Genomic DNA, 23,545 nt, shown 5'->3' on the forward strand with positions numbered 1-23,545 from the left:
ACCAGATGCTGCTGACTACCATGGAGCAGAGCCTTCCCAGGGGTGCTCCAGATGAGAAACCAGCCCTGGCCAACATCTTGATTTACAGCCTTGCAGAGGACCCAGCAAAGCTGTGCCCAGACTCCTTACCTATGTAAACTGTGAAATAGTAAATGTGTATCATTTTAAATCACATAGTTATGGTAATACTATTTATGCAGGAACAGATAACTAACACAGCTACATATTATATGTTTAAAATGCTTAAAGACATAAAAGAAGAAGTAAAAACATGAGGGAAAATGAGACAAAAACATCAGGAAGATTTGAAAAACACAAGTAGAATGTCCAATAATAAACGTAATTCTTAAAATAATTTAACTCAATGGATGGGTTAAATAGCAGATTGAAATCTGCTGAAGAAATAATAGATGGAAAATCAAAGGAAATTTTCTATTTCAATTTACAACATACAACACAGATATTAAAAGATGGAAAAACTTGAAAGAGACATTAAGAGAGATATAAGATTGACAACATTGACCAGCCAGGGAATCCAGAATGACAGAACACAGAAAAGAGAAAGACTGTAGAAAGAAATAGAAATAGAAAGAAATAATGGCTGAGGATTTTACAGAAGTGATGAAAGACACAATTCCTCAGATTTTACAAGCAATTCAGATCCAAGAAATTGTGGTAAACACACTGAAGTGAAATATAGAACACTGAAGTCCAAGAAATGATTTAAAATCAAATAATGAGGAAAAGCAGAGGAACAAGAGCAGACTCCTCAATAATGGCAATAGAAACCATAAGGCAGTAAAATAATACCTTCAAAGTGCTAAGAGAAAATCGTCAACCTAGAATTCTATATGCAGCTACATGATCAACGAGAGAATTAAAATAGACATTTTCAGACAAACAAAACCTGACGTTTACCACTAGTAAATTCTAATAATAAAAAAAAAACCTACTAAAAGATATTCTTCAGAAATGAAACCCAAAGGAAGGAGTATGATGCAAAAAACAATGGTAAGCATGAAATTCGCGTGTGAATAAATCTACACAAGCATCAACAGTATCAAAAACAGACGATGATGACTACTTTGTAGGTACATAAGAAAATTTTAAATGCCATGCAAAAATGATATGTAAAATGGGCAAGGTATGGTGGAATTAAAGTGTTCTAATATCCTAAACCTTTTGAAAGAATAAAGATGATTAATTGTAGACGTTGTTAATTTTGGTATGCATGTTAAAACTGTAAGGGTGAAAACAGAAATAGAATATGTAACTTCTAAAGCAGTATAAGGAAATAAAATGTAAACCATTATTGCCAGCCACATTTTATAGAACATGAAACAGAGGCTTCTTAAACTCAGTGACTTGACTACGTTTACACAGCTAAGAACTAGCATAATAATAATAGCATGTGATTTAAATTCATTTCTTTCAACTCCAAGTTCTGTGATTCTTTTCCTTCTTTGTCATATGCCCTCTGATCTAGTGATACAGTAAAACAGTGTGTTCTCCTGACGTTCCATTTGAATAAGGCAAAAATCTCACACTGCTGCAAGACTATCTTTATATTAAGTAGCACTCTGTAGTAAAAGTAAGCAAATCCTCTTAATCCTCATTTACATTTCATTCTTACCTACCCTCTCCACTCATTAACTCCTACATTCCCCAAGTAAGTTGTCTTCCAGGCTCTAATTTTTACCATTTTTTTCTCTCTTCCTCTTTCCCACTTTTTAATTGTGTGTATGACTAATACGAATAAGTGGTGCACACATGTGTGAACATGTATAATATTTATGATCACATTTGTTTACTAATTGCAAAAAATTCTCAATGTATACACTATGGAGAGTGGTAAATTCTAAATGCATAGTTTTTGTTGGGATGGAGTTTGTCGGAACGATTTCTACAAAGGTGAAAGACATTATAAAAGACAGTGGTACCCAGCTCTGCTCCATTCTATTGTAGCGCTCTATCATCAGAGCAAGTGGGTAGTATCGAAAAAGCAGTAGGACTATCTTTGGCAACAATCTAGGCTCCAAATCTTAGCAGTGATAGATGGTAGTCCAGCAAACTGTTGCTAGTGAAAGACTATCTCTGCACAATGGTAGTGCAGAGAATTTTCTCCTTGCCATTTCAATTGGCTTCTAACCGCACTATTCTATCTTGAGGCCATGCAGTAAAATCTTCAGGATATGCCCAAGACTGTAGCTGAAACTCTTAGACCACAGTCCCTCATGTCAAATCACTGCCACCAAGGTATGTCATCTGCCTACTAGCATACAGAAAAGCATGTAAGTCTCTTGGAAGCAACTCTTGGTCTCCTACCATACAGCTTGTCAGATGTATAAAAAATATATAAAATCAAGTTCATAGTGACTTTAACACAATGCCAGCTGACTGCACTCTGCCACTGACACCATTGATCCAAATATCTGTATTGTAGATACACTCTTGAAGAAAGCCATATAGCATTTCTATTATAAAGAAATGAATAGCATTTCACACTGTGAAACGAATCTATAGGATTATGATATTAGAGGCAATTCTTGCCTCTGGAGGCACAGAAATCTTGGATAATTAAACCTAAACCAATGTAGACAACTGCTCCTTTAACTAAAACATAAAGTAACCATAGATGTAAAAAAACAAAAACAAAACCAAAAACATGACTTGCTCTTTTGGTGTCCCCCTATTCACCTGAAAGTAATTTTCTCCATTGTTTCCCTCCCCCCACCTGCTGTGACTCCCCAAAAGATAACCTAGGGAAGGATAAGTGAATTCATGGTATTTATCTTTCTCTGTTATTTCACTTAACATAATACCCTCTGGGGCTACATGAGGAATCTAAAAAACAAAACAAATGAACAAACAAACAAAAAAAACACCCTTAAATACGAGAACAAACTGATGGTTGCCAGAGGAGACGTAAGTGAGGAGATGGATAAAATAAAGAGGATTAAGAGGTACAAACTTCTAGTTATAAAATAAGTCACGGAAATGAAAAGTAGAGCATAGGGAATACAGTCAATAACGTAATATTTGGTGACGGATGTGACTCACTTACAATGATGAACACTGAGTAATGTACAGAAGTGTTGAATCACTATGTTGTATATAACACTGTATGCCAATTATAGTTCTTTTTTTAAAAAAAAATTTTAACATTTACTTATTTTTTTGAGAGACAGAACGTGAGTGGGGGAGGGGCAGAGAGAGGGAGACACAGAATCCGAAGCAGGCTTCAGGCTCTGAGCTGTCAGCACAGAGCCCAACGTGGGGCTCGAGCCCACAAACTGCAAGATATGACCTGAGCCAAAGTTGGATGCTTAACCAACTGAGCTACCCAGGTGCCCCTTAAAAAAATTTTTTTAAAGATAATCTAGAGGAGGATAAAAGTTTTATGGACCTTAATAACCCCAAAACAGAATAATCCACCTCAGAATAACCAAAACTTGGCTGCATCCTATCTCACAATACTTCTATAGTAGATTGAATAATATCATTACTAAGAGTTAGTAAGTCTAACAAACTTAAAAAGAATTTCCACTTTTACAAGTGCAGGGAAATATGGTGATTACAACAACAACAAAGGCCCCACTTGATTGAGCAGCTGAAGATTTTTGGAGGAGGAGGCTTTGCAGTAGTGAGAACATAATAAATAACAGATGGTACTCCACCCGAGAGAGGCAATAGGTTAGGGGGAGGAGGGCAAGTGGAGACTCACAGGTAAAGGGTTAACAACGGAAGAGCCCACGGTGTGGTCTCAAAAAATGGCACTGGCAAATTAGAGATATAACTCTATGATTGCACGGAGCCAGATCCAGACCAGGTAGAAGCTGAAGCCCTTGTCTGCATAGTAAAAATTGTACAAAGCTCTGTCAGCTGATTTCCAAAGCACAGTTATCAATGCCAGAGTGCAGGTGGTGGAAGCTAACAACAAACATCCAGCAGCAATACTCTACACTATCTTGAATAAGAGTGTAAGGTAATAAATAATATGACACAACTAACTCCGCATCATTCAGGGAGAGGTTCTCTGGAATGGGACTATTCCAGCTTGTAAGAACCCCTTAAATGGTCAACAGATACGGACGTGATTTGCAGTTTTCTAGGCTTGAAGACTTCTCTCCATAAAAGATCATAAATAAAAGAATAAAAAACTGAAAAGATTAAGTCAGCTTGAGTCATAATTCTATTCCCTTTCATTCTACCCCCTCAAAAGAGGCCATTCTCTCTGTCTCCTTCTGCAGGGAATCCTCTATTCTTCCTCCTGTATCTTTTTTTCCTCCTCTGTTTTGCTTCAGGGTGGTCTTGAGATGTTCTCTTCTCTACCACTCAGTATTGGTCTCCATGGTGTGGAACACACAAGCACAGGCGATGACACAGAGCCTACACCACACACAGTCAACATCCTTTCCCGCCCTCTACAAGGTCACCAGCCTGAGTCTGTCCACAGTTGATTCCTGCAGGAAGCTCAGCAAACACTTTGGTCAATGCCTCTGCTCCCCATCACTTCAATGATTCATGACAAGTCCTCTCTTGGGTTCTCTTTTAAATCACTCACAACCAAACCAAAAAGGCATAAATCAAAAAAAATATGGGATGTCCTTTTTTGGAAGACCAAGTAATTGCTAGCAAAGAGAAAATAAAGCAAACCAAACAAAATAGATAAAACTGGAAGCCCACAAATCAGATTACAAAACAATATTCTACTGACATTTAAATAAAGTAATCCCATGGCAGCGAGGGAACAGCTCCCTTTTTGCCTGTACTCCCAGATTTCTCTTGCCTGGGGCTGGACACAACTTCTTCACGTCTCTGTGTACTCAGAGCTGCTCATTGAACCAACATTATTTAGTACTTACTTGGGCTTGTTTGCATACTTTAAAAGGGTGAAGTGTTTCTTGGTAGAAGAGCTGATGATAAGCCTGTAGGTCAAACCAAAAGTACACACTATTCCTCCACAACTGCAGATGGAAAAAATACATAAATCATTACCACCCAATTATTAAAGCCGTACAAAGCTCTGATTTCAAATATAATTAATTGTTTAGTTCCATGGTGTTGCCATAAATCAGGTTCAATTTAAGACGGTTTTATCTTCTATCACAAATTGGCAACATACAAAATATTTCTTGGTATTGTCACTAAAATATTATATTTTGCATGTATGCCTCTCACATAATTGGCCATTAAAATAGGAAGCATGCTAGTTAACAATTAAAGAGTAATTACATATTTCTGGCATGAAACCAGGTATTTTGATGTATATGGGCAAATGCATATCATATTAAACCCAACCACTACTCTCATAATTGAACCACTGAAATACTTTATATCGAGCAAAACAAAACAAAACAAAAAAACTGGCAAATTTTCCACTATCCATTGCAATTTCTAATTATTAGAGTTATTTTTAATAAAAATTAAAGGACTGATAGAAACCAACTCTGAATTTAATTTATATTACACTAAAACAAAATTACATGAGAATAAATTGTTAATAATGCAAGTCAATCCTTGTCTGTATTTTGTTTTCTTTGTAATTTTACTAGGATAGTGAACAAAGAAAATGATAATTGAGATGCTTACATTTGTTACTAAATATTTAGGATAAAATTTCTTACCAGAAGAAATGGGATTTTAACATCAAATGTAATTATTTGACCACTGAATTATTTCAACTTCTCTTATTTTAAACTAAGGCAAAGGTATAAAATTAGATTTAAAATCATTGTTTTTTACCTTATTTCCTGAGTGCTCACAGAATTTGGTAAAGAAGAATCCAGCTCTATTTTCTACATACAAAGATTGCAACAAATTTTCCATGTCAAATCCTCCCAAGGCACCATCTGCCATGGTTTTAACCTAGATAACAAAACAGAAGTCCATGATCCACCCAAGAACATGGTGATTTTTTACGACACTGTCCAACAACAGGGTTTCATAAATTCTTCCAGGCTGTCATTTTCCTGCTGGACTTTTTATCTTACTTTTGTACCATATAAGTAATTAATGCAGTATGTTTGCCTCTGACTGTCATTTAAGATCCATTTATGGAGCCAACCCTAGCAGCAGACTTCATTCTATTATAAACCAATCTGATTTCAAACTTAATGTTAAAGCGACTTCTCAACCTCAATTATTTTCATGTTTCAGGCACAGTGATACCATTTTAGGAGGCTTCCAAATCTCTGCTGGTGGCCTCTTTCCTACATATTTACTGTTATTTTAGCCTTGAGGTGATGCTATAATAGCTACAAGAAAGTTATAAAAAGAACCATCTTCAAGGTTTCTCAGTGCTGCTCATTAACTGTCCTCAGGGGGTCCCCTCTTTGGACAGTCTCACCCTGTACAGGTCAAGGCCTTCAGAGAGTCAATGGCAATATACGTTCTCATAAAACTTTGTTATTTTGGGGCCTCTCTGCCAACAATGCTGGCAACCCTAATACCATTCTTGAAACACAGAAAGCTGGCTACTTCCCCAAGCACAAGAGTGACTACAAAACAAAAGGATATCTACTGTTCATAGGAACTCTTTGGTATTTGCTGTGTGGAACTCAGACTTCTTTGTAATCTTGAGATAACTGCAGCATGAACAATTTAAGGCATTGTTACAGTGTCTCTCTGTCTCTATCCCTCTGCTAAACAAATTCTAAAGTGAGAATTTAACGTTTTTATGATGTTTAACTATTGGCATTCCAAAAATTTTAAAAAAATCATTATTTTGGTGGGAAAAAAATCCTAGTTGGAAGAAAAAGAGCACTGTTTGCTTAGAATAAAATAAAAAGATACGCAAAATTATATCTAAGTGTTCAGACTCTATTGGGACTACCAAGGTTTCTACCTAAAGTATAGTCCTTAGGGAACGTAAACTTGTCACCTCCAACTGATATAGTAAATCCACATTATCAAGGTAGACACACACTGGAAATAGAATTTCATAAAAAGTCTAAGTTCCCAAGAGAACATTAAAATTATTTTTTATCAAATGTTAACAATTTAATAAAAATAATAGTCTTATTTTGTGTCTAAACCAGAACACAGCTGTTTTTGAAAATAGTAACCAACGGGAGTATATAGCAACATGGTACTACAAAAGGAAACACAGAGGAAATTTCTGTATAAAAATCCTTCTCAGGGGGGCACCTGGGTGGCTCAGTCAGTTGGTGTCTGACTTCGGCTCAGGTCATGATCTCATGCCTTGTGGGTTTGAGCCTCCCATTGGGCTCTGTACTGACAGCCTGGAGCCTGGAGCCTGCTTCGAATTCTGTGTCTCTGTCCCTCTCTGCCCCCTTCCCCACTCGTGCTGTCTCTCACTCTCTCAAAAATGAATTTAACAAACATTAAAAAAATCATTTCGGAAGGAGAAAATAAAATGCGTTGTTTAGTAAAGAAAAAATACTACGGTAAATCAATAAAAATTCTCTAAAGTGGGGCACCGGGGCGGCTCAGTCAGTGAAGCATCCCACTCTTGATTTCAGCTCAGGTCATGATTTCATGGTTCATGAAATCAAGCCATGCATCAGGCTCTGTGCTGACAGCATGGAGCCTACTTGGGATTCTCTCTCCCTCTTCTCTCTCTCTGCCCCTCCCAGCTTGCACACACGTGCACTCTCTCTCTGAAAATAAACAAATAAACATTTAAAAGAATTCTCTAAAGCCAGTTAAATGAAGAATCAAATTAATCTCAAAATACTTACCAAAGGTTCTTCTGTATAAGTGTATCTTCTATCCAGCTGGGGCTTCAGACATTCAGAAATATCAGTAAAAGATGTTAAGCGAATAACTCTGGTGCTTTCTGATCTGTGCCTCAACCTAAATTATAAGAATGAGAACTAATTGATCAACATATTTTGAGTACCCTTGGTATACATGGCATCAATTCTTAGGAGTGACAGAAACCCAGATAGTGGTGGAGAAGAGGTGTCTTAGGCCCAATTGCAACTGTGGAAGCACGCAGCAAAAATGGAAAAAGGCAAGGGGTCAAGACCTCTATCAGCTGTATTACTGACTGGAGGAGGCAGTGAAGCACAACTCCATGAAGGAGATATGGCTGGTGATCCACAGGAGAGTCTATGATATCACCCATTTCCATAACAAGCATCCTGGGGGAGAAGAGGTTCTACAGGAACAAGCTGGTGCAGACACAAGTAAAAGCTTTGAAGATGTTGGCCACTCCTCTGATGCCACAGAAATGCTCAAGTAGTACTATATTGGTGATGTGCATCCAAGTGATCTTAAACCTGAAAGTGGTAAGAAGGACCCTTCAAAAGATACCTGTGCAAAAGTTGCCGGTCATATTGGATTTTGCCCATCATAGGCGTTATTGTCTTAGGTTTCCTGTATTGTTACTACATGTCGGAAAAGAAATCCTCCTGGAAGTCAGAAAGCATATCCATTGGGACTGTGAGCTAGAGGCTTGTTTGGAGGCTGAGTGATGCCCTCTCCTAGAATCCTGCCAGTTATGTGCATCCCCCTTGGAGCCCAGATGGCTGGCCAGACATCCACCCCAGACCTGGGGCCAGTGTCCTTCATCTCCCAGAGCCTTACTCCCAAAGCACCCACTCATTGTTCTGTGTCTCTGCCAGTGGCTCCTCTTTCTGCTGCCATTCACCATTGCATTTCCATACTTTGTGTTACAATTACAATCCATATGTCCTAGTGACATTGTCCTTTGGTAAAAATGACTGCCTTCCAATACTTGAAATGCACATCAGACATTCTTAACAGGGCAACACACTCCGGTTTTGAAGCTTTTCTTTTTCCATTGAAGTGTATTACACATACACATATATATGTATTTGAATACATATGTACATATATATTTGAATATAATATTTGAATTTATTTATACGTGTATATAAATCTTACAAATGCATCTGGACACTGTGAGAGAATAGGGAGAAAAACAGTGCAAGTATCAGGTACAGCCTTTAAGAGATGGTTGAAAAAATGAAATCTAGTCCTACAGAAAGACGACTCTCAATAACGTAACTGTTGGTTGAATGAATTCAAGAATATATTATAGATGCCAAATGATGGGAATGGATAATAAATACTATGGAATGTAAGAACAAGAAGTTTCTTTGAGCTGTATTAGTAATGAAAGAAATGATATTTTCCCTGAAAAAATGGGCAGATGAATTCTGTGTGTGCATGTGTGTGTGTGCATGTATATGTGTGTGCGTGTGTGTGTGCATACGTGTGTGTGTGTGTGTGTGTGTGTGTGTGTGTTTAGAGAGGTTCTTTAGATGGGGGGAATAGTGAGCAAAAATGAAAGTAGGTAGGGAAAGCCTTGTTTAAAAGGCAGCAAGTAAAAAAAAAATAAATAAAATAAAATAAAATAAAATAAAACAAAACAAAATAAAATAAAATAAAATAGAGGCAGCAAGTTAACTAATTTGCTTAGGGTAAGAGGACACTAACAGTTAAGTGAATACCATATAACACATACCAAACACTGTGCTAAACACAATTCACATTATCATATTTAATCCTCACAACAGGTGGGATTCAAAAGGATTTATATGTGATAGTGTGGGGTTCGAGATAATGGAAGATTTTGGAGCTAGACTAATGACTTCAGACATTATCTTGTTATATTTTCTTATCCAGCTCCCTCTCCATAACGCACTGCAATTATTCTAAACCCTATTTTCCAGCTCCTTAAAACGCCCATTCCACTTCACCAATATATCTGCATTCCAATCTGCCAGCAGATTACTTTGCAGCTTCTTCTCAGACAAAATGTAGGTAAAATATGCTTCAGTTTCTCAGGGAAAAGGTAGGTACAACGTGCTTCAGTTTCCACTCCCCAATGAAGGAGACACTGTTTGACTGGCTAACTCAACACCCATTTCCAGTGACATAGCTTTATAACTAGCACCAATGACATACTGATAAAGCTAAATACTCACTTTCTAAGACCATCTTGCAGAGGAGGATTGCCATGTGATATCGTTATGACTAGTGAGATACAAAATGAAGTCTGCTGGGGAGCTTCTAAGAAAGCTCGCTTTTCTGACCAAAGGGAAAAGATTAATGAAAATTGCCCTTCTTCCTTTATGATTGGAAAGCTTGATGTCTGGAGCTATAACATCAATGAACATGAAAGAATGGCAAAGAACATTACAAAAATTCAGGCCCTAATACTTCTGATCCAGGGAAGCAATGCTGGCAGTTACCTACCCTCAGATTTCTTATTCTGTCAGAAAAATAAGCCCAATTTGTCTATGCCATAGTCAGTCAAGTTTTCTGTAATTTGCAGCTGAAAAGACTTAAATTATTTATCAACAAATACATCCACCTATACTTAGCCTTATTTCCTTCCATCCTGTCTCAGGAAAAAGTGTCCTATCTCCTGTTGAAGGTTAATCCCATGGCCTTTGTTCTTGAACTCTTCTTTCCATTCTCCATTGAAAATATAAACCTTTAGGGTGCCTGGGTGGCTCCATCAGTTAAGCATCCAACTCTTGAATCAAGCTCAAGTCATGATCTCACAATTCGTGAGATTGAGCTCCACGTCAGGCTCCATGCTGATAGCACGGAGCCTGCTTGGGATTCTCGCTCTCTCCCTCTCTCTCTGCCCCTCCCCAGCTCACGCACATATGCATGCACTGTCTCTCTCAAAATAAATAAACTTAAAAAAAAAGAAAATACAGGCCTTCTTCTTTCTCATCAATCTTTAACTTCTTCCTTTTCACTAGATACTACTCTAAGCATATTAACAAGCTCAAGTCTCTGCCACCTTAAAATACCTTTTCCCTGTACAGAAAATCATCAAATCACAAAAGAAGAGAGAAAGAAAAAAAAGGAACAAAGGAATTACAAAATAGCCAGAAAGCAATTAATAAAATGACAATGAGTCCATACCTATCAATAATTATTTTACATGGAAATGGACTAAACTCTCTAATTAAAAGGCACAGAGTAGCCTGGATGCTCTCATACATCTGAAAGGAGTATAAACTGTTACAACTCCTATTAAATACAATTTGGTAATATCTTAAAAATTTTTTAAATCACATGAATTTGGATTTAGAAATTCTTCTTTTAGGAAATTATCCTGTAGACATATGCATTAACATGAAATATAGCCAATGTACAATATCCATTGCAACATTGTTTTTAATAACGACAAATACTGGAAATAATGTCCATGTCCCTTAATAGAGTACAAATACAACAATACTTGGCATAAAATGAAAGATAACCAGACATAAGGAGAGATAAGATTATAAGAACAAGAAACGACAGAAAACACAGATTATAGTATATCTATTACTGTAGTACATTTACTGCTATGAAACACTTTAGATAAATTCAGTAAAAACAAAGATACATAGGGGCGCCTGGGTAGCTCAGTTGGTTAAGTGTCTGACTCTTGACTTCAGCTCAGGTCGTGATCTTATGGTTCATGAGATCAAGTCCCACGTCAGGTTCTGCACTGACAGAGCAGGGCCTGCTTGGGATTCTCTCTCTCCCTCTCTCTCAAAACAAATAAATATTTTTTTAAATATTAAGAAAAATATAAAGGTATGCAATAAGTGTATAGCATGATACTATTTTTGAACCATGTATATATTTCCAATTTTGAAAATAAAATAATTTAATTTTAATAAATGACACACACAAAAAACTCTCTAGATGTTCTTCACTGCATGGGAAATCAACTCCAAATTCCCTAATGTGACACAGAAAAATGTCACTATCTGAACCTCCATTATTGTTTTAGCTTTTATCTTGCCTTTTCACTGTAATACACTATATCTAGCCAAAACTTAAACATAAAAACAATGCACAGTTCTCAAAATTCAACTTTTCTCTCAGTTCATACCTGTATGTCTTTTCACTTGTTTTATCACTTGAAAAATTAAGATAATGTCTTCTTCATGGGGATGAGTTCATGGGAACTAATATAATGCAAGAAAAGTATATACAACCAAAACTATTTTTGGAATTAGCAGACAAGGTGATTTAGACCAACTCTCCCTTTGAAGACCAACTAGATAAACTGAAAAAAAAAAATACAAAAATTAATCTGCTAGAAAAAAAATTGAGTGCTAACAATGTAGCTAAGAATTTAGGGGCCAACAGAAATAAACCCACAATTATATGGTCAATTAATCTTCAACAAAAGAGACAGAATATGCAATGGGAAAAAGACATTCTCTTCAACAAATGGTGCTGAGAAAACTGGACAGCTACATACAAAAGAATGAAGCTGGACCACATTTTCACACCACACACAAAGATAAACTCAAAATGGATTAAGGACCTAAATGTGAGACCTAAAATCATAAACCCCTACAAGAAAACACCAGCAATAATTTCATGGACACCAACCATAATCACGTTTCTAGATATGTCTCCTGAGGCAAGGGAAACAAAAGCAAACAGAAACCATTGGGACTTGATTGAAGTATGTGCTGTGCTTCTTCACAGCAAAGGAAACAACCAAAAAAAACCTAAAAGACAACCTACAGAATAGGAGAAGATACTTACAAATGACATATCCAATAAAGGGTTAGGAACAAAAATATATAAAGAATTTACACAATGCAACACCAAAGAACAAATAATCCAATTTAAAATTGGGCAGAAGACATGAACAAACATTTCTCCAAAGACGGCATACGGATGGCCAACAAACACACGAAAAGATGTTCAACATCACTCATCATCAAAGAATTGCAAATCAAAACTACAATGAGATCGCCTCACGCCGGTCAGAATGGCTAAAATCAAAACTGCAAGAAACAAGTGTTGGTGAGGATGTGGAGAAACAGGAACCCTCTTGCACTGTTGGTGGCAATGCGAACTGGGATAGCCACTCTGGGAAACAGTATGGACGTTCCTCAAAAAGTTAAAAATAGGGGCGCCTGGGTGGCGCAGTCGGTTAAGCGTCCGACTTCAGCCAGGTCACGATCTCGCGGTCCGTGAGTTTGAGCCCCGCGTCAGGCTCTGGGCTGATGGCTCGGAGCCTGGAGCCTGTTTCCGATTCTGTGTCTCCCTCTCTCTCTGCCCCTCCCCCGTTCATGCTTTGTCTCTCTCTGTCCCAAAAATAAATAAAAAACGTTGAAAAAAAAAATTAAAAAAAAAAAAGTTAAAAATAGAACTACCCCACAATCTAGTAATTGCACAATTGGGTATTTACCCAATACAAAAACACTAATTCACGTATGTATATTGTACATGTATGCATATTGTACAATTATGGAGGCAGCCGAACTGTCCATCAATAGGTGAATGGATGAAGACGATGTGGTATGATTTTATATATGTGTATACACACACACACACAATGGAATGTTATTCAGCCATAAAAAAAGAAATCTTGCCATTTGCAACAACTTGGAAAGAGCTAGAGAATATAATGTTAAGTGAAATAAGCCAGTCAGAGAAAGAGAAATACCATTTGATTTGATTCATATGTGGAATTTAGGAAACCAAAAAAATGAGCAAAGGAAAAAAGAGACGGAGGGAGGCAGACCAAGAAAGAGACTCTTAATTATAAAGAACAAACTGATGGTTACCAGAGGGGAGGTAGATGGGGAGATGGGCAAAATAGGTGATGGGGATTAAGAATCATTTGTGATGAACACGGGGTGTTGTATGGAAGTGTTGAATCACTATATTATACACCTGAAACTAATATTACACTGTGTTAAGTATACTGAAATTAGAATAAAAAACTTTTAAAAAGGTGACATAATGGACAACATAAAAGAAGTGGTATATATATACAAGGGAGTATTATTCACCATAAAAAAATTATGAAATATTGCCATTTGCAACAACATGGATGGATCTAGAGAGTGTAAGGCTAAGCAAAATAAGCCAGTCAGAGAAAGGCAAATACCATAATTTCCATCATATGTGGAATTCAAGAGACAAAACAAATGAGCAAAGGGGAAAAAAAGAGAGAAACTAAAATAACAGACCCTTAACTGTACAGAACAGACAGATGATTGTGAAGGTAGATGGGAGGGCGGGGGAAAAGAGTGAAATAGGGAAGGGGATTAAGAGTACACTTACCTTGATGAGCACGGAGTAATACATGGAACTATTTAATCAACTATAAACCTTATAATTTAGTCAACTATAAGCTAATATAGCATTGAAACTAATATAACACTATATATTAACTACACTAGAATTAAAATTAATGATGATGATAATAATACATTAAAAAAGGAATAAATTGGAAAAAGGAGTTTGGGGGCCAAAACTCATTGAGGAAAAAAAATTCCCAGGGGTGAGGATTCTGAGAAGACGTCAGAGTAGGAAGCACCAGGAACCTACTTCCCCACCTAGACAATAATTGAACTGGCAGAATCTAATGTAACTATTTCGGAGCTCTGGAATCTACTTAAGGCTTTCAATTTCCAGGGGAAGGCTTGGACAGTAAACTGTGGTTAATTTTGGTCAGTTAGAGCTCCTAGCACAGCAGCATTTACCCTTCCCCCACCCCCAGCCCTGTGGCAGACAGCTGAGCAAGTGTTCCTGGAGCATTCCGCACACAGCTGCAAGAGCCAGGGTGAGCAGAAAGGACCATGTCTACCAAATATCAGGCATCTGTGTTCTGATCTCTGATCGCTGCTGCAGATCACAGATGTGCAAGAGGCAGGTGGCCATTGTTGTAGCACCCAGTCCTCCTCAGGCTGAAGTGACTTCCAGGGAATTTAAAGAGACATTGCCCTTCCCCACCCCCACCCCCACCTCCATTTTTCTCTTTTCCTCCTTTTAGAAGTCAGATATTAAAGATCAGGATACTCAAATGCAACTGTATATGCAGGGAAAAGTTAGAAAGTAACCACACATGGCCCGGAAAATGCACATACTAGGAAAGACCTAAGAAGACCCTAAGTTTTACCTCAGGCTGATCCTAGGCACAGTCTACAAAAATAAAAAATTAAAATAAATTTTAAATGGTGAATTTTATGTTATGTGAGTTTTATCTCAAAGGGAAAGAATGAAAGTGAAGTAATAAATTAGTAAACAAAAAATGATTCCCCAACAGATCCCACACCAAAGTTAACATCACAGGGTATTTATTTAGGTTGAGGGAAAATAATCCCACTTGAAATAAAGAACAACGAAAAGAGCAAATATGTGGGCAAAGCTAAATGAATAAATATACTGTGTTAAATAATGACAATATTCTTGAGAGTCTTATGACTTCAAGTCAAGACTCAAGTTTGAGAAATACCAAACTATTGAAAAAGACCAAATGAGAGCTGGAGGGCAATCTTCTCAGAAGTCTTCTGGTTGTACAGCTCATGACAGGCTGGAGATGAGAGGCACCATCCATTTCAAATTACTCATCTCAGGAGTTGTGCTCCTAATTTAGACTATGCCTGACTCTAATACCTATCACTGAAATACAAGGAACTCATGTAAAAACTATCTATGTATTCAGTTTTCTATTTCAATTTAATTGTCAATTCTTCCAAAGTCTTACCACTGCAGAATAACACTTGGCACGTAAAAAGCCGCACCTACCCTTTCTCAATCACATCGTCCTTCGAAGAAATCAGATACAAAGACTTGCTCTTCCAAGGTTTTTGAACTGCCGTTTTTGCTCTAGGTGGTTTCTTGGGAGATTTAGGATGTTGTAATAAATTGGATTCTTCTTTCTAACAAGTGGTAAAATAATAAACCAGTGAAAAATGAGCCAATATGAAAGGGAAACAAAGCATAGCTCTGTACATATACCTTGAGTTTGTTTTGATCACTAGAAGATCTCCTCTCTCGCTCTACTGTGCTTCCCACTAGAATAAAAATGTACTCCTTCCTAAACTCCCACCTTTCTACAACCAACATGCTGAATCCCTGACAACTTCTTTAGAGTATAAGAAAGGCCAAAGGCTGGTATACCCCTACTCATATCATTGTGAAAGAAAACTCTTTCCTAGAGGGAGAACCTCACAAAACCTTTTCTTTGTTCTACAATCAAATAGTTTTCATCTCTCTGGGGGGTGGAGATGGGAGGATGAGGAATGGAGGCAGGGAAAGGAAGCAAGGATACCACTGGTCCATACTAAAGACCTATATCTTAACAAAACTATTTCCTTCCATTTTTGGACATTTTATTTTTGTTCCCTTTCTTAAATGTTATTTATGGTAAAAAGTCAACTATTTGGTAAGAGCTACATGTATGAATTAAAAAAGTACAAACACTTAAAAGTCCAACTTTGATCTGAGTACGGGAGGCATACATAAATGTAACATTATATAAAATTTAAGAGTAAGGATTATGAAATTATGACACAGATGGAAAAATGTGAGGAAGATGTTAGAAGAAATAATCAGAATACAGAAGTATAAGCGCATTAAAATTACGATTCACAACAAGACCAAGAGAAAATAAGTAATAGTTGCTAGAAGGAGGTGAAGTCAGGAGTGATTTGTCTCTTCAGTTTCCAAATTTCCAGTAGTTTTGTTATTTGAAAAACAAACGCCAACTTTTCTTATATGTCAACCTCTAACAGAATATAATATACGTTCCTGGAGAGCAAGGAATATATTTGCGATGTTTTATTACCCAGAACACACAATAAAATCTTATATACACTCTAGGTCCCTAACAACTACTAATATTTTCTTAAGAATTCCATAAATAAAATTAATTACTTAAGTATGTTTTACACATAACTTCCTAGGTATCAGGGCTCACATCTGTTTCAGTAATTCAGAACACAGCATGACATTAAGCGACACTCAATAAATGAGTGGTACCATAGGGGGCTGAGCTTATTAAAAGAATCATACAAAGCGGTCAAATTCATAAAAACAGAATGTAGAATGGTGGTTACCAGAGGCTGTAGAAGGAGGAGAACGGGAGTTGTTTAATGGGTATGTAGCTTCAAATCTGCAGGATAAAAAAGTTCTGGAGATCTGTTTCACGACAATACAAATATACCTACCATTGAAGTGTATACTTGAAATGGTTAAGATGATAAATTTTATGTGTTTTTCACCACAATGAAATAAGCTTTCTTTAACGTTTATTTATTTTTGAGACAGAGAGAGACAGAGCATGAACGGGGGAGGGTCAGAGAGAGAGGGAGACACAGAATCTGAAACAGGCTCCAGGCTCTGAGCGGTCAGCACAGAGCCCGATGCGGGGCTCGAACTCACGGACTGTGAGATCATGACCTGAGCCGAAGTCAGACGCTCAATCGACTGAGCCACCCAGGAGCCCCGAAATAAGCTTTCTTTAAAAAAAAAAATAAGTGTATTATGTAGAGAACTTCCAGATTTTTGCTTGGTGTGTTCAAAGAACAACAGAGAGGCCAGTGTGATTGGAGTGGACTCAGAGAAGAGTGGTAGGAAATGAGGTCAGGAAGTTAGCAGGGGGAGAGATAGCTGTGTAAAGACCTTGGATTTTCCTCTGAGTCAGAGAGGAAGCCACTAGAAAATCTGGAGCAGGTGAGTGACCTGATCATGTATTTTAAAGGATCACTCTGGCTGATTGGTGGGGAACAAACCGTAGGTTTTCTTAATTCATAACTGTTGTAGCATGTACGTTAACAACAACCCCCCAAAAAACTTACGATGAAACTTAAGTATTAGTGTACAAAACCCAAGCATGGATATTTTACCATACACTTGATAAGGAGATCAAAGTTATCAATGTCCACCCTACCTGCATATCAGATACCTGTGGAATGCACGATTTAGGTCTTAATGGCAAGAGGGTTGCCATTTGTGGAAAAGGGTCAACATCCTTCCTTGGTTTCTCTTGACGGAGATGCCAGAATTTCAGTTCAGCACTAGCATGTTTTGCTGGGGATGAATGACTAACACAGAATCTTGGCGCCCTAGTCAAAGGAAAAACAAATTTAAGGTTAAGCTAGACAGTTAAGTCTCCAAAATGGAAAGCCTACAAAATCTATAATACCAGTGCTCACAATTATCAGTCTTACCAAACCCTTTTTCTAAAAATTTCCACTTCTGTTTCTGATGCCTGGCCTTAAAAATATACTTCTCTGTGATATACCAGCTGCCTGAAATCACACTCACTCATATAAAGAGGCAATATACATTAGGAAAAAATAATAAAATTACATTCAAATTACTGTCTGCTTGATCAGAAAAAGAAGTCTCATATCTATTTGATGAAGGAATTTTTTTAAAAAACTAATTTATTTTTAAATACATTTTTAAAAATAGTTTCTAGTAAAATGAACATAAAATGCACCTGTGATCATTTTAAGGCAGTTTAGTATTTATCTACACCAAATAAAAACTAGTAGATGAAATTCACATTTTAAAATATATAAACGTTTTTAAATGTTTACCTGTACTACTAAAGTGAATTGTGATTCATATGATCTATTTTCAAGCCTTAAATCTGAAGGTAAGAATTAGTTTAACAACAATTTATATAAATGACAGACTAACACTACTTCCAGAAACCCAGGAAAAAGAATGTTTGGCACAATGTCAAGGCCATACTTAATTGGATGGATATCCTGGTATTTAGTCTGTGGGCTCTTTATTGGCTAGAGGGTTAACTCCAGCTGTCAGGCCTGATGCTAATTGCTACTTGGACCAGGTTTTCCCCCCTGATGCCACAGCCCAAAGACTAATTCCCACTCCATATTTCAGGCCTTGGTATAAAATTGCTTCCCTCTAAAATAGAAAGAAAGTAGATATTCCCCTGATGTGAACACAGGTTGGGAGTGGAAGAGAATCCAAAGTTCAAATTCGTTTAAATTCAGAAAGCATACTGTATAAATCTGAGTGGGCATCCTAACTGTATTTCAGAACCCTTACTTGCACACTTGGAAATATCCAAAATTACCTCTTATTCTCATATCAACCAATAAGTGGGAATATCTACAAGATCCTTATCCAATAAAGCATACATGTACTAACTGGGAAATCTAGGTGTTTCAATTTTCTGATTTCCATCATTATATTCATATGGACTGTGTAAGTCTCTGCTGCCCCTACCATTTTTAATATTCCATTCTTATTCCATTCATAGAATTAATTTTTATTAGCCACTATGTAAATTAACCAAATATTGTGGAATAAGTGTCACAGTCAATCCTAAACTGGTGTTGTATTATTTTTCATGCTTCCATCATATGAGTTCTCATTTACACTGATTGCACACATCTTAATTCTCAATCTCTAGAAGGTGGGAGAAGGCATCTGTCACATAATACTATCAAACATCAAGGGAACTGTATCCAATATGATGTGTGCGTATGTATGTATAGATGTTTATGTGTGTGTGTGTGCATAAGCGTGTGTATATCTCCCAATAGAAAAATGGGCAAATGAGATAAAAAAGCAAATCACGACAATTGAAATCCAAATGACTAACAAGCACTGAAAAGGTTATCAGCCTCACTAGCACTCGAGGAAATGCCAGTTACAACCACAGGACACCAATGACACACCAAGACATAGGCAAAAATTTTAAAGTCTGACAATACTAAATGGTACCATGGATTTATAGCAATGGGTACTTTCATATTCTGTCAGTGAAAGAATAAATGGGCACAGCTGCTGTAGAAAAATGGCTATGTGTACAAGAATACACATTTCAGCATTGCTTTGTGAAAAGTAGGAAACAACCGAAATGTTAAAGAAATACCAATATACAATGAAAATTATTAAAATTCTTTTTTTTTTAATTTTTTTAACGTTTATTTATTTTTGAGACAGAGAGAGACAGAGCATGAATGGGGGAGGGTCAAAGAGAGAGGGAGACACAGAATCCAAAACAGGCTCCAGGCTCTGAGCTGTCAGCACAGAGCCTGACACGGGGCTTGAACTCACGGACCGCGAGATCATGACCTGAGCTGAAGTCGGACGCCCAAACGACTGAGCCACCCAGGAGCCCCTAAAATTCTTTTTTTTTTTTTTAATTTTTTTTTCAACGTTTTTTATTTATTTTTGGGACAGAGAGAGACAGAGCATGAACTGGGGAGGGGCAGAGAGAGAGGGAGACACAGAATCGGAAACAGGCTCCAGGCTCCGAGCCATCAGTCCAGAGCCTGACGCGGGGCTCAAACTCACGGACCGCGAGATCGTGACCTGGCCGAAGTCGGACGCTTAACCGACTGCGCCACCCAGGCGCCCCGCCCCTAAAATTCTTAATTACAGACAAATCTCCCATCTAATGTTGATAGAAGACACAAAAGAATGCATACAACATGATTCCATTTACATAAAGTTGTAGAACAGGCAGACAAAAGTATACATTTAGGGATTTATTTGCATACATTATTGCTAAAACTAGAAAGAAAAGAAAGAGGGTGACAATCACAAAAGTCAGGATAGTGGTTGCCTCCGAGGAGGAGTGAGGATATTGTAATCAATAAGGGATCTTCAGTGATCTTGGCAATGTTTTATTTTACAGCCCACGTAATGGTTACCTAAGTATTTGCTTCATAATATTCATCAAATGGTTTATGGTTTAGTTTGAAATTTAAACAATACACGAGTTAGCTAGATCAAGAAAAAGATAAGAGGATTCTGGGAAAATGGCAATGTGGCCCAATTCATTTTTCTACCTCTCAGAATCCCTCCATACAAACAGGACAACTAGATAGCAAAACTGAAAACTCATGCACAACATTTATAACAGAATGTTAATGTGACAAGGTATCCCCACAAACACCAAGATGCAAGTAGGTAGGACAGACTACTGTCAGCCACAAGACATGCATGGTGTTGGCACGAAGGTAGAAGAAGTGGCTGACAGACCTGAGAATGGAAGAGCACCAAAACAGCTGGAAAAGCAAAGCAGGTCCATGTGAGGGCTCTAGCCCTCTCGAATACTGAGTACACACAAAATTGAATCACATTGCTATTTACCAATAATGAACTGGAAAGCTATATTTAAAAAATATAAGCTATGATACATGCAACAATTTGAATGCATTATGCTTCAATGGCATTTTGCTGTCAACAGAGGTCAGTCACAGGTTGCATACTGTATGATTTCATTTATGTGACATTCTCAAAATGACAAAAGTGGTGACAAGTAACAGACCAATGGTTGCCAGGGGTCAGGAGTGGAGAAGGAGTGTAACAAGGTTGGTGTGAGAGTTTGGGGGGTGACAGAAGTGTTTGCATCTCGGGGGGCCTGGGTGGCTCAGTCGGTTAGGCGTCTGACTTTGGCTCAGGTCATGATCTCACAGCTCGTGAGTTTCAGCCCCGCATCGGGCTCTGTGCTGACAGCTCAGAGCCTGGAGCCTGCTTCAGATTCTGTGTCTCCCTTTCTCTCTGCCCCTCCCCCGCCTGTGCTCTGTCTCTCTCTGTCTCTCAAAAATGAATAAGTGTGAAAAAAAAATTAAAAAAAAAGAAGTGTTTGCATCTTGATTGCCATGGTGGTTACATGAAGCTCTACAACTTGACATGCCTATATGTTAATGTAGAACATAGAAAAGAAGGAAAGAGGAAGGATAGCCTTTTCAATAAGTGAAGGTGCACAACTGGATATCCGTAAGTAAAAGCAAAAATCTCTCAAAAAACAAAAACCAAAGCAACCAAAACTTGACCTAAACCTAACACCTTATACACAAATTAACTCTAAGTGGAGCATAGACTTAAATGTAATACATAAAATTAGAAAGGTTTTAGAAAACAACATAAAAGAAAGTCTTTAGGATCTAGAACTAGGCAAAGAATTCTTCAGTTTGAAACCAAAGCATAATCCATAAAAGGAGGAGCTTAAAAATTAGACCTCATCAAAATTTTAAAATTTTGCTCTGTGAAAGACCCCCCTCTTTTTTTTTCTTTCAGATAGTTATATTTATTCTGAATAGTAGGTGCAGGCAGCAACATTTTACATAGGAACATTGTGTTGGTTGAATAAACGTGGCCCAAGACCTCTTTGCCTCTACCCTGATGAAATGTTTGGACTGAAACTTACCTGAAGCCCTTGATAGAGACTGTCCCCCATAGGTCACCCTCCCAGGGACAATCCCACATGTGATGAACTTCAGAATTTCTCTTGCAAGGTCTTTCCTTACTTGTCTTCATGAGCATCTGTTGCTTGGTTTGTCCTGTTTTTTTCTTCAGTTAATTATGGTCTTCATAAATGAGTATGGTAACTTGAGTTTGTGAAAATTGCATTTTCCATTTGTACCTCCAATTCCAGTCCATCACAACAGGGTTCACTCTGTTCTCTTCTATTTGTAACTCTCTTCCACATCGATGAGAATTCTGGTTCTCATTATCTATATAATTTTTACTATTTTGCTTAGTCTAGATTTTTTTAATACAAGGATATAACTCAAGAACAGTCAGATAGAAAAGATGTATACAATAAGGTGTGTGGTAAGGAGTATAGAGCTTCCATGCCTTCTAAGCATACCACTCTCCCCAAATCTCCATGTGTTCACCAACCAGGAAGCTCTCAAAGGCTCTTTGAAGAAGTCTTTGGAAAGCTTGTCTCTGAAAAGACAAGCTAAAGGCTGGGAGAAAATATTTGCAAACTACATGTCTAATGATTAGTATCTACAATACAAAAATAACTTTAAAACTCAACAATAAGAAAACAATTAGCAAATAGACAAAAGACATGAACAGATATTTTACTGAAGAGGATATGCAAATGGCAAACAAGCACTTGAAAAGATGTTCAGCATCATTTATCATTAGAGAATGGCAAAGTAAAAACACAACAAGATATCACTGTGCACCTATTAGAATGTGCACATATTAGAATTTTCTGTTAAAAATAGAAAATTGTGACAACACCAAACAATGGCAAGGATGCACAGAAACTGGATCCTTTTTACATTGCTGGTGGGAATGTAAAAACGGTACACCAACTCTGGAAAATAGTTTGGCAGTTTCTTTTAAAACTAAAAATAGACTTACCATGTGACCCGGTAATCTCACTCTTAGACATTTATCCCAGAGAAATGAAGATTTATGTTCATTCAGAATCCTGTACATAAAGGCTCATAGCAACTTGATTAGTAACAGTGAAAGAGTGGAAACATCCCTAGTGACCTTCAGTGGGTAAATGGATGTGTAACATCCATACAACAGAGTGCTACTTAACAATGCAAAAAAAAAATTATTGACACACACAGCCACTTGGATGGATCTCAAGGGAATCATGATGAATGAAAAAAGGTAACCCCAAAGATTACAAATTGCATTATTTCATTAAATAATACATTGGTGGTTTCCAGGAGTTAGGGATGGGAAGAGAAGGAGGTGGGCATAGTTGTAGAGGGCAGTACAAGGGAAGTTTGTGGTAACTGTTCTGTGTCTTGACTGGTGGCAAATTCATGAATCTCTAATGTGATAAAATTGAATAGAACTAACTATACACAAACACACAAATAAGTGCATGTGTAACTGGTAAAATATGAAAAAGACCGGTGAATTATATTAATGATGTCAATTTCCTCGTTGTGATATTGGATTAAGTTATGCAAAATGTTACCATTAGGGGAAACTGGGTAAAAGCTACACAGAATCCTCTCTATTACTTCTTACAACCGCATATGAATATATAATGATTTCAAAATAAAAAGTTAAATTAAAAAAACATTTC

General features: G+C 37.3%; 1 protein-coding gene and 1 pseudogene across 12 annotated transcripts in view; one reads left to right on the plus strand and one right to left on the minus strand.

Moving 5' to 3' along the window:
• RGS22 (regulator of G protein signaling 22) overlaps nt 1-23,545 on the minus strand; it is a 141,853-nt gene that overhangs the window by 59,862 nt on the left and 58,446 nt on the right. For 9 of the 12 annotated variants that reach the window (XM_053896495.1, XM_019467995.2, XM_053896497.1 and 6 more), the window contains 5 exons: nt 17,654-17,828; nt 15,508-15,641; nt 7,704-7,818; nt 5,746-5,868; nt 4,866-4,967 (listed from right to left, as the gene is read on the minus strand). In XM_053896495.1, coding sequence (XP_053752470.1) covers nt 4,866-4,967; nt 5,746-5,868; nt 7,704-7,818; nt 15,508-15,641; nt 17,654-17,828 — 649 coding nt within the window. The remainder of the gene's footprint in view (nt 1-4,865; nt 4,968-5,745; nt 5,869-7,703; nt 7,819-15,507; nt 15,642-17,653; nt 17,829-23,545) is intronic. The other 3 variants (XM_019468003.2, XM_019467998.2, XM_019467997.2) reach the window with 2 other exon arrangements.
• On the plus strand, nt 7,917-8,418 carry LOC109278061 (cytochrome b5 type B-like; annotated as a pseudogene).

This window comes from Panthera pardus, unplaced genomic scaffold, assembly GCF_024362965.1.
Source record: "Panthera pardus isolate Hobbes unplaced genomic scaffold, ASM2436296v1 HiC_scaffold_7, whole genome shotgun sequence".
NCBI lineage: Eukaryota > Metazoa > Chordata > Mammalia > Carnivora > Felidae > Panthera > Panthera pardus.